The following is a 25237-nucleotide window of genomic DNA, read 5'->3' on the forward strand; positions in this document are numbered from 1 at the left end:
AAAAATATATTAAAATAAAAATTATTAAAAAACATTGCTAAATGAATTGTTTCTTTAAGTTTTACTGTAAAATGCGTGTGACAGAAAAGTTACTTTTATAGGAACGACCCATTTATGACATATTATAAAAAAAAGGGGGGGAGAGAGTAAATTTGTTTGTTAAAAAAAAAGGCATTTAAATTAAAAACTTTCATCTTCGGCGAACACCTCTACTAAATTCAGCACCTGTGCTTTGAAAGTGCGCCTTTTTTTTGCTGAAAAATTTCTAATTTCAGGCATTAAGGACTTAAAAAAATAACCGAATTCTTCGTCCAGACCCCCTAAATTTTCTTTTGACTCCATTTTTTTTGAAAAATATCTCTCAGCCAAACTGGAATAAGGCCCTGGACTGTCTGTTTTCCCCCTTTTTTTTGATGGAGGGGTGATGGACACAGGAGGAGGTGATGGGAATTGTATTTCATCTGAGGTTGAAGGAAGGTTTGTAGTGTCATTCATCTCACTTCCACTAGGAGTTGAATACAATTCTTGAACATGAGAAGCGAAAGCATCCGAATCCTCTTGTGTTGCGGCGTCATCTACCCCATCATATAAATCATTCGAAATGTAATTTATGTCTATTTCTTGCATTTCTTCTTCATTGTGCTGCACATCTTTTGGCACATCCAAATTACTAGTTTGCCTGTAAGAAAAAAGAAACAGTTATTGCTAATCTGAGATTAGAATAAAGGAAAAAGTAAGCAGCTATGGTATGTAGGTCATGGTGGACAGGGCTCAGTATCATCATATGTGATCATCATGTATTTTTGGGGACCTTTCGTCTCTCATAGTAATTTAAAATGCTGCTATCCTTCATTGAAGTATTTACGATGATACCGGAAATAAAAGGTACCAAAATAGATGAGCCCTTTCATTTTATTTTATATATGGACATTGGCATATGAGTTACCACCACCAGGGTCAGGGACTGTTACTTTTTTTACTATTTATTGTAGAGATATGCCCATTGGTCATATTATAAAATTGACTTTGGAAATTTCTGTGGTGGCCATAACTCATTTTTCAATTTTTTTGGGATACGCCCATTCGTCTTTTTAGCGATGATCTAAATGCCAGCAGAATAGCTTTGAGGTTAGACATTTACTTGTGACGCTAGAAGGTGCGAGTTCAAACCTGACTGTAGTCTAGAGTTTTGAGTTGAAAAACAAAAGGAAGCGTCCATGTTGTTTGATTATCCAACATGTTTTAAATGAATGGTGTTATGCAAAACTGAGTCAACCCACCAACAAGCAGAACTTTTTAGTAAATTGAATTTAAAGTTGAACATCTGCACCCCATTTCATAGAAGCAGGTTGGAAATACAGCTGAACTCAGTCACTACGAAGTGTCAAAAATCCACGAATTTGTTCATATTAACCGTTATTTGTTACAGCCGTAAATGATTGATACGGTAAAATAACGAAGAAATGCTTACATATATTAAAAACTTTTACTACTAATACACACATTGTAATCTAACTGTTATACATTTAAAAAAATCACTTATTTCTTATAACTGAATGTTTTTGGAAAATATTGAAAGATAAACGACAATCGCGGATTAGGTTGTATGGTATTAGGTTGTTTCCACAATGGAAGATGAACAGTTTTATCTCCGAGTAAATTAAAATGTCCACAGGTAAACAAATGTACGGGCTACATTTTTATGCGAAATACAGTCGGACTCCATATATCGAAGTAGCAAATTTCCGGGAAAAAAGTCGGTATATAGAAACATTCTTATTTTATCGTACAAATCTCCTAAAACACTAAAATTAAAGCTACTTTTCGTGTATAAAACCAAATTTCTAATTTATACGAGGATCAGATTAAATAAAAGTTGAAAAATAAAAAATTAACAGAAATCACATTTTTGCGCCGTCATACTTCTTCATTTTTCGGCAATTAACTTGATTCGCAACATTAGGGGGGTTTCGTTTTGACAGTGTAATCGAGAGAAAAGTAAAAAATCAATCTACTTAACTTGAATGATTTTTCCTAAAGCTAAAAAGATTAGGAATGATAATCAACAGACAAAAGGGATAACTTGAAACTGATTTTAGTGTTACTGGTTACAACGTAGATTTGAAATAAACTTGTGGGAATTTAAGAACTCCAGAAGTGAACAACGATCTATCTACACACCACTCAACCACAGATTCCTTATGAGTTTCGTAGCAACCTTTAGTAAACATAGTCTTTTCCACTAATTTTCATTTTTCATGAGACAAACAGTCTGAAGTGGAAAAAAATCTACGAATGTCTCGAAATTTTTTTTCGATATATAGAGAGTTTTTCGATATATAAAAACAATTTTTCTATGTAATAAACACAGAAATTTGAAGAAAAATATATTTTTACTCATTGTGATTATGTCTGATACAAAATAAACACATTCAATTTTAGTTTTATTAAATTTCCAAAATAATATTATCTTATGCTATTGGGCATATGTTCTTTCATTTTACTTATCTAAGTAGTCGATTTTTAGAAATGGGTATTTTACACAAGACAGAAATATTAATTACTCACTTTCTTCCCTTAGTATATGGCGAAAGGAAAGCCAAATACTCATGCAAATAATAAGCTTTCTTTTTGTTGCGTCCACTTGTTCCTGTAGGGGGTTGTTGTCTCAGATTCCTTAAATATGCATTTCGGATGTTTTTCCATCTTAGTTTGCATAGATCCGCTAAATTCAGAAAAGGTTACATTTGTAAATAGCATTCATATTTATTTATTATTTCACATTAACAAAATACTTAACACAGCATAAATAAGCTTTAAAGAGAAACCATAAAACTGTCATGCCCCAAGCAATAAAGTATATAAGTGGACTTTTATTATACTTATTAATTTGTATTTCAGCAAGTACAGTTGAGGCCAATCATCCAGAAGAAATGAATATAGTGTAAATACCTCATATTTTACTAATTGGCGTAACAAATTTTAATTTGATCAATGCAAGTTTGATATAGACAGGCGTAACTTTTGTAAAAAACAACCAAAATTTTCCCATATGCAAAGTCAAGTATGTAAACTTCTCATATAAAAATATTTAATTTGCCATACAATGTGAAGTAAAAATCGAATACTCACTAAACATCATTTAACAAAAGTGAAATGGAGCATATTTTATACCACTCAGGTTCAGTCAGTCGTGAATAGGTTGGTGCAGTTATTATGCTTAGTGAAAAATTTATATCAGAGACGTAGAGCATGGGACTATTTTTTTTCCCCCTAGGTGGGCACACCTGGTGTTCAGGACCAGATCTAGTTACCCGCAAAGCTACCAACAGTCAAAAAAATTGAAAAAACTAGCAAGTGGACTTATAACGTTACAAATATACACTGTGGGCCTCTGTGGAGGAGCTCTACAGATAATGTTGCAGGGGAGGGGGGGGGGGGATATTTACATATCCGGGCTTGTTGGTGTTGATAAAAGTGCATTGAAATGAAACTTGAGATTTTGAAGACATAAATATTAATTTCAAACTGAGCTTTTGTTTGGAATCTAAAAGTTCCCAAATTAAACTTGATCAAAATTTCTTGTAATAGACTATGAATTTTCAAGTACACAATTTAAAAGACACTAATCACACAATTCATTCAAGCATATGAAGGTGATACAGAAGTTTAATACCAAAAACATTGACATTTTATTTATGTTTCATGTAGAACCCTTTTCGTTAAGAATCAAATAATTTTTTTTCAACAATGCAGTGATTTTGGTGCAATACAATTACATAAAAAACATATTTTTCGCCGCAAGATTATCACCACTCAAACATGGAAATCAGTGCATTCTCATTTAGCATGTTTAGTCCAATTTTTTCCCGCGCCTCGGACCTTATTATTAAAAAACTGGATTAAGTTTCAACTTTGAATGAGCGTAGTTCAGTAATTAAATTGACTTGCTCTTAAAATAATTAACTTCATAAAGTAATCACAAATACAGAAATCATTGAACTCACTGTAGCTGCCTTATTAGTAACCAAACTACAACGTGCAAAATGGTTCCAAAAGGCGCCGACTTCTTAATTTTGTACACATTTATGTGTAAATTTTACACTATCACATCCTTTATGTGAAACTCAGAATAAAAATATTATAAATCCAAATATAATGCAGTATCATTTATCATAAAACAAATGTTCTTAGTTTTTGAATAACTTACCAGTGGAATTCAGTTTCCTCCCGACTTTGTTCCATGCTATGTCAGTCTTGATTTTATTGGAATAATCCAAACTCAGGAAATTATATAGTTCATCATATTTTTCCACTTCTTTCACTAGAGCTATGCTGAATTCAGGGCTTTCTGGCACTGCACCACTCATTTCGTTGGTTTGTCGTCGCGACGGGGATGAGACACGAACAATTATTGCTCCTGCAACACTTGGAGGGAAGGAGATAAGACAGAGACAAATGTCGTACCCCCGCCCTGTCGCTTAGGTGTGCGCGCTCACTGCAGAATGAACTGGTTTTTCGGACCGATTGTCTGAAACCTGTCTGCGAGATGTTCGTGTCTGCTAGATGTGCGCCGCGCCTAGGTATAAGCTTCCCTAGAGGAATAGCAGAAACCTCAATTTGTGTGTGTGAAAGAAAGAAATGCGTAGGCAGGGCGCACACCTAGAGGATATTTGTCTGAAACATGCCCGCGACATTTGTCTTGCCTCCTTCAGGTCGGCGACAAAACATTTTTCAGCGCACATCTGGCAGACTACCAGCAGGCAAGAAGGTATCGCGCGCGCATGCGCAGTACTACATTTATCAGTTGTCAACAACAAACATGGCGTCGTTTAGCGGGTGGGATAGCGATTCATCCGATGAAGAAGCTTTATTATTGTTACTTGCTGCTGAGGAAGAAGAAAAACGAAGGGTAAAACGACGAAGGAAGTACTGGGTTCATCCGTATCATGCCCAACAACCTATTCATGGTACTTTTGTGGTCGCACATAAATATTTAAACGACGACCGAAAGTTCCAAACCTATGGGATACTTTCACGCCGAGAAGAAGAACACCGCGGATACTGCTCCTTATGCAAAACAAACGCACATGGTAATGTTAATGGTATTGGGAGCGTGGCGTTAGCTGTCGAAATTAGGTTTTTTCGTAAAGAAAAAATGCTAACAAGCTGTTGTGCGTGTAGATGAACGAATAATGATGATAAAGAAGAATGCAAGGAGCAGGAAATATCCCTCAAAATCCTTCCACGTTCAACTACAGAGCTAAAAAAATAAATCGGTTGTCAATGTCAAATCACGATATTCAAGGTTGTCACGACGGCCATGTATGACCACAAGGATTTCATCGGACTAAAAAAAGAGTACTGAAAACTGACGCTGTGTCAACTTTTTCTTTCTTTTTGTGCAAGCCATCTTGTAAAAAGGAGGAATACAAATTTTATGCTTCGAGCTGCTGAAGCATAGTAAGTTATTTCGTCATTAATCTACACTTTATAGTCGTTATGTTTACATCAGTTTTGCCCATGTAAAGTTGAATGATATGTATAATACTTCTTGAATTTTCATTTATTCCCGTCAAAAAAATCAAATAATGGAATTTTTATAAACAAACCTTTCATTTTTTTTTTTTCAGTTTTTTTTTTTTAGCTTTGAGTATTAAAAAATAATGATATAAACTTGTCTCACTATTAGTACAAAAAAAAAAAAAAAAAACTATACCACCAAGTGCAAAAAAACTATAAATTATTTTCTCTTGTTGAATACAAAGGTTTATTCTACTAGTCCTGCAATTACCTGAATTCATTCTTATTTCCTTCATCCCCGAACATTAGTTCTCAGGTTAAATCAATTTTCAACATTCATATACAGCTCATGCATTCCATTGATTCAGGTATATTAATTGTAAATTCATGTGATATTTGTCAAGTAATATAAATACTGTACAAAATTTTAATGATTAAAACTAGTCTTTGGAGCTGTGCCATATTTATATCTTTTAAATCTTAGTAATTTCCTGCTGAAGAGATGAGGAACACTTCTCATTCTATATTTATCATTGGATGGTTAAACATATTTTCTATACTGTATACATATTTTGTGATTCTCCAAATCTCGTACCATAAATTGAATGCCAAGCAGTGCACCTTCAATGCAAAATTACTTTTCTGAGTACCTACAGGTCTGCTTTACTGTTAGGCTATGTTCGGTGTGAGGCCCACGGAGAATACAAACATTTTTGACAAAGCTGTTGAAGTGAAATTAAGAAGTGCATTTCAAACCAATGTACAGTACAGTAGTCTCGTTAATCAAATTTAAAAATTTCTTTTAAAATCCTGTTTTTTCATAGATATAATTTTAAGTTATGAAAGTAAAAATATAACTCCGAGTGCAGGAAAGATTCCATTTATATTTTGATCTATTAATGAAGCATTTTCATGACCGTGCTTCATTGAAATGTCACTTGTGTTTGAAACAGAAGATAAGTAGACTAATTCTTTGTAAGGAAATACAGTCAACTCTCGATGACTCGAAGTCCCATGGGCTAAAATGTTCGAGTTGTTGGTAGTTCGAGTTATGGGGAATTTTCACAACAGTCTCAAAAGTTTGGCATCCGATGAAAACTTCGAGATAAAGGAATATTCGAGTTATTGAGATTTGACTGTAATGTGGAAAATTATTCATATATTTTTAAATGTCTTGTAAACAATTCTAATTTTTGTAACAAAACATAGTTTTTTTTTCATCCCGATACAAAATTGTTATGCCTCTTTAAGGATCTCTTTCGCTTTTTATCCGTAGTATCCTGATTTTTGATTCTCCTGCGTTACGAACGGGACATTTTTTCCGAAAATTGCTCATTTGTTGTTCATTAATATTCTTGCATTTTCAACAATTGCTTATTTGTGTTTTTTTTTTGTCAAATGTTGAATTTTGATAACTTTTCTACAATTTTATTCATTTCTTTTATTTAAAATATTAGGCAAAGGACAAAATGTGCTAACTCAATGAAGGCTTGCATCCATGAATATTTTTGAGAACCAGTCAATTCAAGTAAATATTTTTTTTTTGGACATTAAAGTGTCACACTAGAGGTATTACTTTTAATATCTTTTCTGTTTATAAATGATTTTTTATTTTTCAAAGTAAATAAAATATTTGTGTAATGTCCTTACATAAAATTATTGATTTTCCAAACACAATTTTGTATTTTTTAGTTTCCTGCTGCATTTTCAGATGGATGAACATTTATAAATGGAGAAATGTTCCAATTCCTACACCTTCATTGGATACATACCTGGTATAAAATTTTCCCATTAGTTAGAACTATCTAACAACTCTTGTAAATGATTATTACACCATCAATTCTTAATGACATTTTAAAAATAGTAGCAAATAGCTTTTTTTTTTCTGTGATGGAAATATACCTCCTGGGGAACCCGCCTTGCTTCTGCAAAAAGGGGTAATGCGCTTATTGCATCATACCTCCAAAGTGGCATCCCCACTAGAGTGCTTTTGATCTTAGGTCATGTTCAGAAGCTGTTTTATGATGCTCCAGTCTGGATGCCACTTTAAGGTAGTGTGGAAATTGATGCAGAACTTTATCTTTCTTAAAAAACCTTTCATACTCAAACGAGAAGGATTTGCATGCAACATATATTTCTAGGTTATCACAGTTGAAGTGGCTAACATCCCATCAGATTCATTGGCATAGCGAAAAATTTTGCACACAAGAAGGCTGATTTTCATAAAAGCAATGGATTTTTTTTTTAAATAAAATTATTTTATTTGAATATGTCAGTTATTTTTTATACAAACTGTCGAACATTCAAAATTGTTTTTAAGACTAATGAGTAATATGTATTTTAAGCATCAAAAAGTTTTCCTCCCAAACAATAGGCAGTCTGATTACTAGTAAGTAGTGAATAGTATGGATAAGAGGGTAATTTTTTATCAATTTACTAGTAAAGAAGCAAAGTTTACCAGGATAAAGTAAAATAAAAAATTACAACACACACACAATAATCTATATATACTCAACAATGGCTTGATGTGTCCATATGGTAAAACTATACTTTGTATAATCCATGATTTGCTGTAGTGAGAGATTTCATACTTAGAACATGCCACTATGTTGTGCTCCATGGCGGGGTAAAATATTGAAAGTCCATATATACTTTTCAGTAACTTACCGCCCTATAGCCAGGGTTTAGGGGGAAATACGTAAAATACACCGCCAGCTCAGTCAATTCCAGCCGAGGACTGCAGTTTCGTGCTTATTGGCACTCATCAGCCTGGCATAGGAAGAGAGTGAGCTGGAGGTGGAAAACCTCTTAAGGAAGCCTAGAGTGCCAAACAAACTGGTAGCTAATGTAGAATTAGCACTGACCAGACGAGTGACCGAACCATTGCTTCGGTCACTCGTCTGCTAGCTAGTTTCACAGCTAGTGAAACAAAATGTAAAAAATATTATATAGTGAATTTCCATATATCACATCTTTTTAAACTTTTGGTCAACTTATCAAAAAATTCACGTCTTACAACTGAAAACAATCAATATAAACTGATAAAATTCTCTATTAGAATCCTATAATATGCTATGAATCAAGTCCTTAAATGGTATCTTGAGAAGTTTTTTCAAAGAAATGTCGGGTTCAAAGTTATGCGGAATACCACTGAAAGGCAAGGTTGTCAGATTTTGTCCACCCTGGGAAAAACCGCCCTATCCATCTTTTTTCAGTACATTAAAATTTTCAAATCGAAAACGCTGAGCTTAATAATAATAAATAAATGTGTAATCTGTGTAAATGATGAGTCTGTAATGTCGCAGTTAAATTGTCAATTAATGCAATTAAAAATTAAATCATGATACAAAAAATCGTAAATTTTGGGTCCAGTATCAAAAGTTATAAAATGAATTAAAAAGTTGGTGTTGAGAAAGAAAATATTATAGCGTGGCTCTGATAAATGCAAGCTTGACCTTGACTACTTCTTTTTGGGAACTTCAATGAAAACGGGACGTGTCATTGCTGCACGGATTTGGGTTGGAATACTTTTGAGAAACTTCTACAAAAGCAATCCTACTCAATTTGGTGCCAATTACCCTTCCTTGATATCCCAAAAGAATATAAAATTATCAAGGTCAAGCTTAAACTTATCAGAGTCACAATATACATTGAAATGAAACCAGTACTTAGTATGACATAAATGTAAATTTAAATTTAAGCTCTTTTGTTCTGGTTCAAATTTAATGCATTTTATATGTTTTCACTTTTGGTTCAATATCTGAAGCAAACTTAATGAATCATAACTTCTTGTGGTATCAGCCTAGGCTGTTTTAAAGTGAATATGGATTTAAATGGAAAAAATAAATTCATTAAATACAAACAAATATTTTTATTAAACAATACAATGATACAGACATGTACTATTTTTACATTTGATTGCCTTATGATTCATAAAAACTAATGTAATACTAGTTTTCAATAAACAGATTTCAATGAATATTTATTTTCCAATACTCATGCTATGAGAAAAACATCCTTTCTTTTTCTTGTAATAAGCAATAATATATGAGTTTTAAAATTAAGGTTGATGGTATTATCATAAGATTTAAGAAAAATATAAAAGCAACAAAATGTAACACTGCATCATACAGAAAAATCTATTATGCCATAGACATTTTGGAAGGTTAAGTCATTATTGGATGGTGAAATTGTAGAATATAAGTAGGGTTGCTAGACGTCCTGGTTTGACTATGACAGTCCCAGTTTTCAAACAAAATCTCGGTGTCCTGGCTGGCTTCACGTCACGGAAAAAGATAAATTTGATTACAGATGACCGAAAAAGTCCAAAAACTCATTTCTGTACCTCAGAGCCAGACTGACACGAGTCTATAAATTGCGATTTTCTGCATTGTATGTATAATCCTAGTCCATATCGAGTCATGCAAATGTAATTCTAAAAATAAAAAAAAATCCACTGTAATTATTTACCAGTGTTAAAAGAGCGCACCCCTTATCCTTTGCATGATCCAGAGACAAATGTTCCTTTTTCCTATAAAGTAGCGATTGTGGACTTAAGTTAGTCTTGCTCTGAGGTAAAGTTGACTTGTAAAATTAATATTGGATTTGCTTGTGAGGAATTTTCACAGCGAGATTTAAAACAAAAAAGACTTTCTAAAACAGTCCTGGCCAATGCAAAGAATGCGTAAATACTGTTCAAATTTTTATTCCTCAATCAAAGTTTTCCTTCCTACTAAAGTAACTTAAAAATATTAACGTGTAGGAACTAAAATATTTAAATGTATCTGATTGTGTCATGTATTATTTATTACCCCTGATTTATCCTTAGAATTAGTAATCATTTATTCATAGCATTGAGAATGAACCATCCTCTAAAACTCTAAAAATCAACCAGGGGTGGGCAATGTCATTCTTTTTAATGATCTGTTCACACACACATCAGAGGATCGTTCATTCAACTCGTTCATTTGAACTACTTCGTACATTTGAAAAAGTTGCAGATAATCTCTCTGCACAACATATTCACTTAGACTCGAAATGTTTCATTAGATCAGTAATATTCTTTGAAGAGAAAATAACTAAAATTATTTTAAAGTGATAAAAAATGCCTATGAAAAATTGATCAAACATTTTTATTCAGGTTTAGATGTATAAAGCAATTATAAATTTTTTTTTAGAGACGTACCGAGTACTCGGTACTCGGCCAATTTGCCGAGTACTTGGTACTCGGCCAATACCGAGTAGTTGCAAAAAAATTGAATATTGTCCAAGACAGATACTAAAATTTATAAAAAAAGAGCAAGCACTATACTCTGCAATCATTTACAATTAAAATTTATAAGTCAAATTTAAATTTTGAGAATAATGAAGTTTGTAATGCTTCAATGGAATAAATCTTTATTTTAATGTCCTCAAAGTTAATAAAACTTATTTATTAAAAATTATGCAAAAAAGGTAAGTATAGAAAATATGGAATTTTTATATTAAAAATGGATTTTTGCTACAAACAAAAAATAGTTACAAAAAATATAAAAATACCTTTGCTTAAAAAATAAAAGGAAATAAAAACGTTAAAAGCACAGTGCAGAAAAACTGCAGAGACTTGTTTTGGCATTACAAGGAATTCCTTTTTCAATGCATTAAATGGGAGCTCGTGGATTTAAAGGCATCCGACAAAAGTCAGATTTTTTTGTCAAATGTCTTTACATTCTTTAGCTCACATGTTATGACTGAAAAAGACGTTCCTTGCAATGGGTGGAGGGGGACAGAAACACGTGTCTGCAGTGTTCCTGCACATTTGTTTTATCTGCTTTTAAAATTTATTTATGTTTGGCGGACTAAAACTATAATTGATTGGTTTACAGTGAAGCCCCTCCTAACGGACACCCCCTCTTATGCGGACAATTTTTAATTTCCCAGTTCCAATGCAAATAACATTATTAAACCCCTGTCCTGCGGACACCTCTCTATTGCAGACAAAAAAAATTGTCCTGTTAATGTCCGCATTAGATGGATTTTACTGTAATTCGTTTTAATTCCAACTTGATTAATCATACCTTTTATTTATTTATTTTTAATTTTAAAAATAATATTTTGCAAAATTTTTGACACAAACAAAATTGTTTATATAATGCATAATTAAATTTCAGCAGGAATTTAGTTTTAAAAACTATTATATGGACAAGAAGGTCTATACTACTATTCCAATAATTTCAAAATTCATCACATGTGTGTCGCTGGTTCTTCTTAAAACATAATTGGTACTTGGTAACTCGGCCGAGTAGTGAAAAGCCGAGTACTCGGTACTAAGTCGTGTACTCGGTACTTGGCTACTCGGTCAAAGTGCCACTCAGTACGTCTCTATTTTTTTGTAAGTCATTTCTCAGTTCCAGAAACGAAAAAAGTAACAAGAGATGCATCGGTAGCTCAGCCGCAGTACCGAAGAACTTAATTTTAAAAAAAGGTACTCACCTAAATATTAGAGAACTTCAAAATTATTCCACAGTACTGATGGGAACAGAAGAAAAAAAGGCAACACTTTTTTAAATGGGGAACTAATTATACAATCTTTATTAAAAATCCCTGGATATTGAATGTAAAATAAGCGACTTGAAAATCGCCTAAGCAACTTAAAAATAAAGTAAAATCAATATAGAATGTAGTTGATAGGAATGTTATAGAAGATAAAATGATCACCAGAAAAGTGATAAAAAGTATTTTTAGAAATAACTTTGGTGACAGAAAGCGTGAGAAGGATTTTAGCAAGTGCATGGGACAAGAAGTGGAATGTCCAAACATTTTGTTAGTAGCCCAAACCAGTTACACAAAACATTACTAATGAATACTACATTGGAAAATAGCAAATTAACTGCAATGGTTAAAGAAAAATAATGAATAACGCAGAAAGTAAAAAGGTTCGAAAAGAAGATATCGTACTGCATTGAGAAAAAGGAAATTTGAAATTGATTACCCGTTAAAAAATTAAAGATGAATGTATTTCCGCGATTAAAATGCGATTTTATAACAAATGCATCAGTAAAATTTTCCAAATGCTCACCGTTCAAAGGAATGGTTGTTCACTTTTTAGTGAACGAACAGATCTGTTCATTTTAAGAACTCATTCTTTTTGACTCGTTTGTTCATGAACAAATCCCTACCCTTTTGAATACTTGCTATGTTGAAGAGGGGGGGGGGGGAGTTTTTCGATGTTTCGGTTGAACAGTACAAAAATCTGGCTCGCCTAAACATAAGCCACATTAAATTCAAAAAAACTGAGGGTTCTCCACAACAGATTGAAAAATGCTTAGCAAAAAACAGTTTGCGGAATAATGATAATGATCTGCTAGCATCATTCACTGCAGTTTGAATTTTTCAGCTATCAAGAAATAAAGTCCTTGTAACATTGGCGTAGCCAGAAAAAAAATTGGAAGGGATGTCGCTGCATTTCAGTGGGGGAGGGGTGAAGTTTGTTTCAGTTGTTTTGTATGGTCATAAAAGAAACATTCTGCTTTTCCGAGGGATGGATAATCACCAAATGTCACTGTAACGTGACTGCCTAACGTCATCCATTACAAACTAGTTACAGAACAGAAAAAGTGGTTGACTTTGAAAAACAAAACCAGCAGAGAAAAATAGGCAACTTGTTTATTAGTTATCCATTTCATCATAAAATCAAAATTATTACTCTTTAATGCTTAGAATATCGTCAATAAAAAAGACACTGTACATAGAGTAAATAAGAAACCTCATGCACTATTTACTTTTGTATATCGATTTAGAACTCTAAAAAAACATTATATTGGTTAGGAATAAAAAATCAACTATTTATTTGTGATCACCTGGCAGTTCTTTTTTATTTTATAAGGATGTTTGCTTAATTAAACACTTAATATCATCTCATGATTCTTCTGTAATGTATTTAAAAAAAAAATACGGTGCAAAATCTCAGGAAGAATAACTTTTCATTATTTCCGTTCGCAGTTCACTTACATGCTGGTTCAAAACAAACTTTTCTTTACAAACTTCCAAGCTTTTCATTAGTTTTGCAAATCATATTCATTTCGTATGCATCGAAAAAATTTTGCTGAAGTTTTCAGAATGATCATGTATTTCTATTGATCTAAAATCTTTCAAATATTACGGCGAGACTAATAAAATGCTAGTTTTGCCCATTTTTTCACTGGTGATGACAAGTAGCTGAAGCTGGGTGGTCAGCAATGGCTTCCAAAACAAAGCAGCAAAAGCTGCATAGATCACGTGTCCTATGCTAAAGTCACGTGTCTTATGGACAACAAAGCTGCTGTGACGTCACGTGAAAGTATCCCATTATAGGATGGAACGCAAAACCTTTCATCTGCTTTTAAGTTTAGTTTCGGAATCGTTAAGGAAAAAGGACACCAAATTCCGTTTAGCAGTCCCTGTGGAAGAGCGCCTTTTAATTACCCTAAGGTAAGTTAATATTATGTATCACATTTTGAATACTTGCTAAATAAAATACTTGATTGCACTTTACACCTGTAAAAAGTCCATTCTACAAATGTGACATTAGAAGAAACGTTTAAATAATGTGACCAGACGTCCGCTTTTGGCGGGACAGTCCCGCTTTTTGTCTTACTGTCCCGCTGCGGGAATGTCCCGCCAAAGTGTCCCGCTTTGTTGAAAAAGTCCCTTTTTTGTTTAAATTCCGTCACACAAGAAATATAACATACAATCTAGATTTTTTAAACGCTTTTTCGATTTTTTGCTGTCAGTAAACGTAAGAACGCCATGTAAAATGTTATTCTTTAATGTTTAATACGCTGAACTACCTAAAAATAACAATTTTGATTAATAAATTTGTTGTGTGATGCAATATTCTTTACATCAATACTATTTAATTATTTTCAACTTGAGTTCTTTATTGGTACATTTGAGTTATTTCTTGGCATTTTTCTGGTACGTAAAATATGAAGTCTGTGGAAAAAAACTACTCTACCCCCCCCCCCCTTCATGTGTCCTGATTCTTAGCTTGAAAAATCTGGTCACATTATGTTTAAAATACCGTTTTTTTCTACTGTGATGCGTCGAGATTCGAGAGAAAGTATAATGATGCTCACAAAAAAGATAATAATGATTTAACATTTACGAAACTCTGTGTAGTTTACAATTCAATGACATAAATTGCATGTTTATTGTGATGCTTTGTATGTCAGAAGTTTAAAGACTACTTTATCACGATCTCTCAAAATGGAGTCAAAGAACTAATTAGACATGCTATAAGAAGTGCTGTATCCTAGATTTATCCGCACCCTTATCGATCTTCCCAGGTCAGTGTTCGAAGAGAACTTTTTAGGGTTAAACCCGTCCCATTGGGGGGAAAATAAAGAAACAAAACAAAGATAAGTGCACTTCGAGTTAAAATTAACTTGAATGTTGAAGTTTGTAAACAGATTTTTCTTTGTATTTTAAATTTTCTGTAAATTTCTCGGCAATTTCGGAAAGCCTTTTCTTTATGGACAAAAAGCATATTTCTGTACCTCAGAGCCAGACTGACGTAAGTCCAAACATTTATTCTCTGTTTATTATTGCAGTGTATATAGAAGCTTATTCCGCATCAAGTCATGTGAACATACTTCTTAAGAATAAATTCTTTTCAATCATTTATCAGGGAAAAAGAGTGTGTGTCTCATCTTTAGCATGCCAGGAAAAAGTCCCCCTCCCCTCTCCTGTAAAATTACCATAATGTGATTTTAAATCCTCCTGGCTCTGAGAAACAGATTTTAGGAAATCAGCGATAGAGGAACCGTTGAATAGGCTGTCAATACGAAGCATTCACTGCATTTAATCTTGCTTCTCATTAGGAGATTATTATGACTTGGGCTTTTCATAAAAAGAGATGTATTGTTGCTATGAAGATGCATAGTAGTTGGGTTTCGTAACTTAATCCGCAACAAACCCCTTGCCCTTTCTATTTAGTTTGCCCAGCATTATTTTAGAATATAAAATAAAAAAATACATGTCATAAAAGAATTTGAAATTTTTTTAGTACTTGTTGTAATCAACCACACATTAAACGCAAGGATGCCCAATGTCCACCTCTCTAAATAACGCAAAATAGCCCTTAAACATCCCCCCCCCTCCTAAAAATCTTAATGGTGCAGTCTGCACCATGACCCCCCTGTAAAACATAATAAAGTTTGAATTAAAAGTTCATAATGCTCCTTACATGTGCTGTGCAACCTCGTTTATCTGGACAAATTTGAACCAAAGGCACTCAGGGTGCAAAAACGTTCTTCAATGAGCAGACTTATCTTTTGTTAAAGCTAAAAACAATGCTGGCTAACAAAACTACAGAGTACCATTTGTCGCAAATTCTTTATCATTTATATTGTTCAGCTGCAATGGTGTCGCACTGACACTCCCAAGTATACCATATTGTTTGTTAAATCGGTATTATTATACTTTATTGGACGTTCTATGCGGGAATAATATTGGATAACATTTATCAATAAATATTTTAATAACTTAAAACTGATAAGTAACATGCCCCGTCTCCCACTACTGACATCTATCTCATCATCATTTGCCGAGAGATGATGTTCTGTAATTCTTTTTTTCCAAAATCAAACCCTCTACTTTCTGAATCAGATTATATCAATCTCATTTTCTAAGAATATCTCAGGATATTGATCCTTATATGTTTACGCACCACCAAGTGCTATCTTTAATATAAGTTTTTCTATGTGACATTGCCTATCATTATCTGATTTTGTAATTTTTTTACAGGTTCCTTGCTACTGGGACTAATTTTAAAGCAATGAGCTTTACATTTTTGCGTGGGCCATCAACGATAAGAAATATAGTATATCATACTTGTCGAATACTGTGGATGGTCTTGCAACCAAAATACATGCCAGTGCCCTCAAGAGAGGATTGGAAGAGATGCGCTGCCCGATATAAGTCGCGGTGGCAGATGCCCAACTGCATCGGCAGCCTGGACGGGAAGCATATAAGAATTGCAAAACCCAGCAAATCTGCATCAGCATACATAAATTATAATGGATACTTTTCCATTGTTCTTCTGGCTGTGGTTGATGCGGATGGGTTTTTCCTAATTATAAGTGTGGGAGATTTTGGCCGGAATAGTGATGGCGCAGTGTTCCGCACTTCTGCATTTGGAAAAAGGTTGCGGGCCGGAACACTTAACCTTCCACGACCAGTCAGTCTGCCAGGGGAAACTGAAAATTTTCCTCATTACGTTGTGGCAGATCAGGCTTTTCCATTAGCGAAAAATATTATGCGCCCATACCCTTCTAGAGGAATAAACAACAGCAAGAGAATTTTCAATGCTCGTTTATCACGAGCAAGAAAAAGTGTCGAGTGTGCTTTCGGAAGATTGGCTTCCAAATTCAGAGTCTTCCATACTACAATCGGCAGTCAACCTACGAAAGCAACGTTGATCGTAAAAGCTGCTTGCGTTCTGCATAATTTTATTGGGAAAAATGATAAATGGCTTTCCATTAATGATAAAGACATATCTAAAGCATCATATGCAGACTCGTTAGACGATCTGGAGCCTGAGATGCGAAGAGGCCCAATGAGTGCCATATGTTGTCGGGATATTTTGGCCGAGCATTTTCTCAAGCCAGCCAATGCATTGCCATGGCAAACTGATTATTGTGTATAGCATTTTACATCTGTAATTTTTTTTAGGTTAATTTGTTTATCCTTACATTCAAAATTGTTTGTATGCTCCATACTATCATTGGCTTAGGCAGGATTTTAATTTAGGGGGAATTAATATTATTTATCAATTATACCATTATACACCCAAACCTGTTTTTGTGCAGTACAGTAAACTCCTGATTATCCGTGAGGCAGTCAACAATCAAGAACATGTATTTTCGCAGTAAAAAGCAAATGTCAATGGATGTTTCCTTTGTAAAAATTTGTAAATTTAAACTCTTGTTGCTTTTGTTTTATTTATGTTTTTCCTTTTTTGTCCTTTATTTATCATATATAGACATGTTCTATATATTTCACTGTTTGAAAATTTTATTATGCATAATACAGCCAAGATTTTGAGGAAGGACAACTTGTACCATAATTGTCCCTCATTTTAGCTGTTTATTCGAGATTTTTATTATCTGCGGAGACATTGTCACCCAATTCCACGGATAATGGAGAGTTTACTACATATGAAAATTTATAAAATAAATGCAAGGTAGCATCTACAGAGGCTAGGCGTATAAGTATGCAGTCCTCTTTCAATATATGAGCTGAATGGCTCATCGAATAGAAGATAGTATCTCCAAGTGACGACAGGGACATCCCGATGAGAAGTTACTGTGACCTCCAAAAAATTTCCTTATTCAGGACATTTTTCAGGAGTCGTCAAAATTATCATCACTTTGTTTATTTTGATTTCATTTCTATGTAACATTTTGGGTTATTTTATACATGACTTTTTTTATGTCCCTATCCAACGCATAAAAACATGTTTGGGTGTATATCTACTGTCAGGGTATATATACTGTCAGGCTTGTTTAATCAAATATATTTTATACTTTCATGTCAATAATTGTTCTTACTTCATTCATTTCTAATTTATCCAAAAAATTTCTCAGCAAAAATTTTTGCAAAAGCCGATTTGAAATTATTTGATTAAGCAGAGATCTTTGATGTTGCGTCCAATAGGGAAATATTTGGTTTTAGGAGTTTTTATTTGTATAAGCAAGGTATTTGCTTACCCATTATCCAATTGAGCAGGATCGACAGTATAGTAGAACCTCGATTAACCAAGCTAATTGGTACCTCTACTGCCTCGGATGTCGGAAATCTCGGTTAGTAGAAACTTAGTACAAAAACTTGTCAGGAGCGTAATTTTTTAAAATGTATAAACTAAAAATACAGTGGAATGTTTTTAAAAGATGAAAATGAATGCATAAAAAGTAATGTGTTTTACAGTTAAAAAGCTAAAATAGAAAATAATTTGCAGCAAGTTTTTAAAAGTCCATTGATGCCAAAAGGATCCGGCAATAGTTTCTGAAAACCTGGTTATTCTTTGCATTTATAAGTCTGAAGATATTGAGAATTATTTCTATTATAGGATAGGTGCTGTGTATATTAATGTAATAATTTCTCAAAAATGAATCAAAATGTTACCAACATTGTTACTTATTTATTGTATGAAATTGAGACTTTGTGCTGATGGAATTTGATCTTTATGCATGCATATCACATGAGTTTACTCCATCTTTTCATTAACAGTTTTTGATTATGTCTCATATTCAAAAAATAAATATTTAAACCCATACTCTATTGTGTTTGAATCATTATGTGCCCAGCATTGTAAAGATCTTTTAAAAACAACAAGCAAAGTTATGCTACCTTATTCTAAGTTTTGAGTGAAGCAGCAGCATTGCAAGAGAAAACACTTATTTCTAAATAGTGTATACATTTTTTTAAAATGATGTGCATATTATAATTATGTTTTGTCAAAGAGCAATAGAGATATAATAATCTACAACATTTGCATGCTACTAATCAAATACAATTGCGGTTAAAAAATGTGTTTAGAATTTTACAATTAAATACAGTGAAGCACCATTTATACGTTTCTCTTTTATACGTTTAATTTGGTCCCTGCAGAGTTTTAATACATATTAATGTATCTTGCTATACGTTTTTTTTTATAAAGTCCCTTCAGAAACGTATAAACGGTGCTTCACTGTATTTCTATAAACTTATGATAAGGAAAATTGCTCTTAAGACAAGTGAAAAACAAGAGAAACAAATTACTAAATATAGTTTATTATACGTTAAAAATGACATGTACTCAAACTTCCAAACCTTTCCATGGCAGAATACATATTGGTTACTTGTTTGAAATTTTAAAAATGAGGTATCATACACCAAGTACAATAAAACCCCGAGTTCAGTATGTCTTGAATCAAAATTAAAAATAAAAAAAAAAGAAAGACACTTAATTGCCTAACTTGGGACCATGACCATGTTGCACATTAATTATAAATTAAGCAGCTACAGAATGTGTAACTTTTGAAATAGAAAAATATTTTATTCAAAAAAATTTTTTTTTTAATCGCTCTTACATGAAAGTTACCTACTAGAAGTAACCATAAACAATGGCCTAGCTCAGTTCCAATAATCTTACTCGGGGGAAAAAAAACCCTTGTTCATGGGGGGGGGGAGAACTTTTAGTGTTTGAAGATAGAGGTAAATTCTAGTAATTTTGTTAATTGTGCAAACAATGAGCTATTTTAATGATTAGTGTGAATCTAATAAAGTACAGCTTTAACTTTAGTTATCCTTTTAATTCAAATTTGTGCTAAAAAATAATATTACGGCTGAAAATCAACAAGGGAGCTCCTTGTATCATAGGAAATAAAATATGTCATTACTGCCAGCTGTTAAAGAAAAATGGCATTTTGTGCTCAGGTAACGGAGGTGAGAATTTATTGTGTGACGTAATTCCTTATCCTACTAAATCAAACTAAAACACAATATTAAAAAATGAAATATACTTAAACAATTAAAATTTGAACATGAAGGAATAAACAAGTTATTATGCAGCATAAACAGCAGGATTCACTGATATCTTTACAATATTTATTTTGAAAATATGATATTTTGTTATTTCCCTTATTTATTTTTTCAACCACAGTATTTTCAATTAAAAAAATTATATTAATCATAGTAATAATGTTCATTCAATTTTTAAAAATAAATAACCATCAAGTTATGTACTATATTTTTATGATATATTAATACATCATTAATATAACAAAGTAATATAGTATTCCTTTTTTTATTTTATATTCATACAATTATTAGTAATGTCACAATTTTAATTCTGATTGAAAGTTCAATATTAAACATTTCAGAAAAAGAAAAGAAAACCTTATGACTGCACCAACTAATACATATTTTTTATTTCTGAATTATATAACTGTAACACTAACTAACAGAAGAAAAATGATTAAAAGACCTAATGCTAAATTAATTCCATTAAAATTGATTAAAATGTGAAATAAAATGTTAGATATAAACAATAAAAGAAACCTTAATTTTAAGTGTACATATTGTAATAACTATATATGATAATAAAAAGTTTTGAAGATGCATTTACTATTTTGAAGACCTGAGTTTGTGCTGGTTGAAAATATCGGATATATATCAAAATAGCCGATATGTTTCAAAACATGGTATATTTTCTAAAATATCATATTTTCAAACCCTGATCAAGTCACACCAGGTTTGCGACAGGTGAAAATCCATATGCTGTGAACCAAAAATATATTAAAATAAAAATTATTAAAAAACATTGCTAAATGAATTGTTTCTTTAAGTTTTACTGTAAAATGCGTGTGACAGAAAAGTTACTTTTATAGGAACGACCCATTTATGACATATTATAAAAAAAAAAGGGGGGAGAGAGTAAATTTGTTTGTTAAAAAAAAGGCATTTAAATTAAAAACTTTCATCTTCGGCGAACACCTCTACTAAATTCAGCACCTGTGCTTTGAAAGTGCGCCTTTTTTTTGCTGAAAAATTTCTAATTTCAGGCATTAAGGACTTAAAAAAATAACCGAATTCTTCGTCCAGACCCCCTAAATTTTCTTTTGACTCCATTTTTTTTGAAAAATATCTCTCAGCCAAACTGGAATAAGGCCCTGGACTGTCTGTTTTCCCCCTTTTTTTTGATGGAGGGGTGATGGACACAGGAGGAGGTGATGGGAATTGTATTTCATCTGAGGTTGAAGGAAGGTTTGTAGTGTCATTCATCTCACTTCCACTAGGAGTTGAATACAATTCTTGAACATGAGAAGCGAAAGCATCCGAATCCTCTTGTGTTGCGGCGTCATCTACCCCATCATATAAATCATTCGAAATGTAATTTATGTCTATTTCTTGCATTTCTTCTTCATTGTGCTGCACATCTTTTGGCACATCCAAATTACTAGTTTGCCTGTAAGAAAAAAGAAACAGTTATTGCTAATCTGAGATTAGAATAAAGGAAAAAGTAAGCAGCTATGGTATGTAGGTCATGGTGGACAGGGCTCAGTATCATCATATGTGATCATCATGTATTTTTGGGGACCTTTCGTCTCTCATAGTAATTTAAAATGCTGCTATCCTTCATTGAAGTATTTACGATGATACCGGAAATAAAAGGTACCAAAATAGATGAGCCCTTTCATTTTATTTTATATATGGACATTGGCATATGAGTTACCACCACCAGGGTCAGGGACTGTTACTTTTTTTACTATTTATTGTAGAGATATGCCCATTGGTCATATTATAAAATTGACTTTGGAAATTTCTGTGGTGGCCATAACTCATTTTTCAATTTTTTTGGGATACGCCCATTCGTCTTTTTAGCGATGATCTAAATGCCAGCAGAATAGCTTTGAGGTTAGACATTTACTTGTGACGCTAGAAGGTGCGAGTTCAAACCTGGCTGTAGTCTAGAGTTTTGAGTTGAAAAACAAAAGGAAGCGTCCATGTTGTTTGATTATCCAACATGTTTTAAATGAATGGTGTTATGCAAAACTGAGTCAACCCACCAACAAGCAGAACTTTTTAGTAAATTGAATTTAAAGTTGCACATCTGCACCCCATTTCATAGAAGCAGGTTGGAAATACAGCTGAACTCAGTCACTACGAAGTGTCAAAAATCCACGAAATTGTTCATATTAACCGTTATTTGTTACAGCCGTAAATGATTGATACGGTAAAATAACGAAGAAATGCTTACATATATTAAAAACTTTTACTACTAATACACACATTGTAATCTAACTGTTATACATTTAAAAAAATCACTTATTTCTTATAACTGAATGTTTTTGGAAAATATTGAAAGATAAACGACAATCGCGGATTAGGTTGTATGGTATTAGGTTGTTTCCACAATGGAAGATGAACAGTTTTATCTCCGAGTAAATTAAAATGTCCACAGGTAAACAAATGTACGGGCTACATTTTTATGCGAAATACAGTCGGACTCCATATATCGAAGTAGCAAATTTCCGGGAAAAAAGTCGGTATATAGAAACATTCTTATTTTATCGTACAAATCTCCTAAAACACTAAAATTAAAGCTACTTTTCGTGTATAAAACCAAATTTCTAATTTATACGAGGATCAGATTAAATAAAAGTTGAAAAATAAAAAATTAACAGAAATCACATTTTTGCGCCGTCATACTTCTTCATTTTTCGGCAATTAACTTGATTCGCAACATTAGGGGGGTTTCGTTTTGACAGTGTAATCGAGAGAAAAGTAAAAAATCAATCTACTTAACTTGAATGATTTTTCCTAAAGCTAAAAAGATTAGGAATGATAATCAACAGACAAAAGGGATAACTTGAAACTGATTTTAGTGTTACTGGTTACAACGTAGATTTGAAATAAACTTGTGGGAATTTAAGAACTCCAGAAGTGAACAACGATCTATCTACACACCACTCAACCACAGATTCCTTATGAGTTTCGTAGCAACCTTTAGTAAACATAGTCTTCTCCACTAATTTTCATTTTTCATGAGACAAACAGTCTGAAGTGGAAAAAAATCTACGAATGTCTCGAAATTTTTTTTCGATATATAGAGAGTTTTTCGATATATAAAAACAATTTTTCTATGTAATAAACACAGAAATTTGAAGAAAAATATATTTTTACTCATTGTGATTATGTCTGATACAAAATAAACACATTCAATTTTAGTTTTATTAAATTTCCAAAATAATATTATCTTATGCTATTGGGCATATGTTCTTTCATTTTACTTATCTAAGTAGTCGATTTTTAGAAATGGGTATTTTACACAAGACAGAAATATTAATTACTCACTTTCTTCCCTTAGTATATGGCGAAAGGAAAGCCAAATACTCATGCAAATAATAAGCTTTCTTTTTGTTGCGTCCACTTGTTCCTGTAGGGGGTTGTTGTCTCAGATTCCTTAAATATGCATTTCGGATGTTTTTCCATCTTAGTTTGCATAGATCCGCTAAATTCAGAAAAGGTTACATTTGTAAATAGCATTCATATTTATTTATTATTTCACATTAACAAAATACTTAACACAGCATAAATAAGCTTTAAAGAGTAACCATAAAACTGTCATGCCCCAAGCAATAAAGTATATAAGTGGACTTTTATTATACTTATTAATTTGTATTTCAGCAAGTACAGTTGAGGCCAATCATCCAGAAGAAATGAATATAGTGTAAATACCTCATATTTTACTAATTGGCGTAACAAATTTTAATTTGATCAATGCAAGTTTGATATAGACAGGCGTAACTTTTGTAAAAAACAACCAAAATTTTCCCATATGCAAAGTCAAGTATGTAAACTTCTCATATAAAAATATTTAATTTGCCATACAATGTGAAGTAAAAATCGAATACTCACTAAACATCATTTAACAAAAGTGAAATGGAGCATATTTTATACCACTCAGGTTCAGTCAGTCGTGAATAGGTTGGTGCAGTTATTATGCTTAGTGAAAAATTTATATCAGAGACGTAGAGCATGGGACTATTTTTTTTTCCCCCTAGGTGGGCACACCTGGTGTTCAGGACCAGATCTAGTTACCCGCAAAGCTACCAACAGTCAAAAAAATTGAAAAAACTAGCAAGTGGACTTATAACGTTACAAATATACACTGTGGGCCTCTGTGGAGGAGCTCTACAGATAATGTTGCAGGGGAGGGGGGGGATATTTACATATCCGGGCTTGTTGGTGTTGATAAAAGTGCATTGAAATGAAACTTGAGATTTTGAAGACATAAATATTAATTTCAAACTGAGCTTTTGTTTGGAATCTAAAAGTTCCCAAATTAAACTTGATCAAAATTTCTTGTAATAGACTATGAATTTTCAAGTACACAATTTAAAAGACACTAATCACACAATTCATTCAAGCATATGAAGGTGATACAGAAGTTTAATACCAAAAACATTGACATTTTATTTATGTTTCATGTAGAACCCTTTTCGTTAAGAATCAAATAATTTTTTTTCAACAATGCAGTGATTTTGGTGCAATACAATTACATAAAAAACATATTTTTCGCCGCAAGATTATCACCACTCAAACATGGAAATCAGTGCATTCTCATTTAGCATGTTTAGTCCAATTTTTTCCCGCGCCTCGGACCTTATTATTAAAAAACTGGATTAAGTTTCAACTTTGAATGAGCGTAGTTCAGTAATTAAATTGACTTGCTCTTAAAATAATTAACTTCATAAAGTAATCACAAATACAGAAATCATTGAACTCACTGTAGCTGCCTTATTAGTAACCAAACTACAACGTGCAAAATGGTTCCAAAAGGCGCCGACTTCTTAATTTTGTACACATTTATGTGTAAATTTTACACTATCACATCCTTTATGTGAAACTCAGAATAAAAATATTATAAATCCAAATATAATGCAGTATCATTTATCATAAAACAAAAGTTCTTAGTTTTTGAATAACTTACCAGTGGAATTCAGTTTCCTCCCGACTTTGTTCCATGCTATGTCAGTCTTGATTTTATTGGAATAATCCAAACTCAGGAAATTATATAGTTCATCATATTTTTCCACTTCTTTCACTAGAGCTATGCTGAATTCAGGGCTTTCTGGCACTGCACCACTCATTTCGTTGGTTTGTCGTCGCGACGGGGATGAGACACGAACAATTATTGCTCCTGCAACAC

At 32.7% G+C, this 25237-nt stretch overlaps 2 protein-coding genes across 2 annotated transcripts; both read right to left on the minus strand.

Annotated features, from left to right (window-relative positions):
- Positions 1–500: 500 nt before the first annotated feature.
- Positions 501–4429, minus strand: LOC129233632 (uncharacterized; the record flags this gene model as incomplete). Its single annotated transcript, XM_054867606.1, has 3 exons — positions 4211–4429; positions 2569–2725; positions 501–679 (listed from the first exon to the last, which is right to left on the minus strand). Coding segments are annotated over exons 1-3 (496 nt in total), but the record flags the coding sequence as incomplete, so codon positions are not given.
- Positions 4430–4803: 374 nt separating this feature from the next.
- Positions 4804–25237, minus strand: LOC129233631 (uncharacterized). The gene is made up of 4 exons (XM_054867605.1): positions 25019–25237; positions 23380–23536; positions 21312–21490; positions 4804–4886 (listed from the first exon to the last, which is right to left on the minus strand). Exons 1-4 carry the CDS (start codon positions 25176–25178, stop codon positions 4804–4806), a joined length of 579 nt encoding a protein of 192 aa, XP_054723580.1. The 5' UTR covers positions 25179–25237.

This window comes from Uloborus diversus, unplaced genomic scaffold, assembly GCF_026930045.1.
Source record: "Uloborus diversus isolate 005 unplaced genomic scaffold, Udiv.v.3.1 scaffold_564, whole genome shotgun sequence".
Classification (NCBI taxonomy): Eukaryota; Metazoa; Arthropoda; class Arachnida; order Araneae; family Uloboridae; genus Uloborus; species Uloborus diversus.

Excerpts from the sequence above, each read along its gene's own strand:
- LOC129233631 (XM_054867605.1), bottom strand. The coding sequence starts at position 25,178 with ATGAGTGGTGCAGTGCCAGAAAGCCCTGAATTCAGCATAGCTCTAGTG. Across the intron at positions 23,537-25,018 it reads GAGGAAACTGAATTCCACTG|CGGATCTATGCAAACTAAGA; the intron begins GTAAGTTATTCA and ends TTCTGAATTTAG. Across the intron at positions 21,491-23,379 it reads CCATATACTAAGGGAAGAAA|GCAAACTAGTAATTTGGATG; the intron begins GTGAGTAATTAA and ends TTTTTCTTACAG.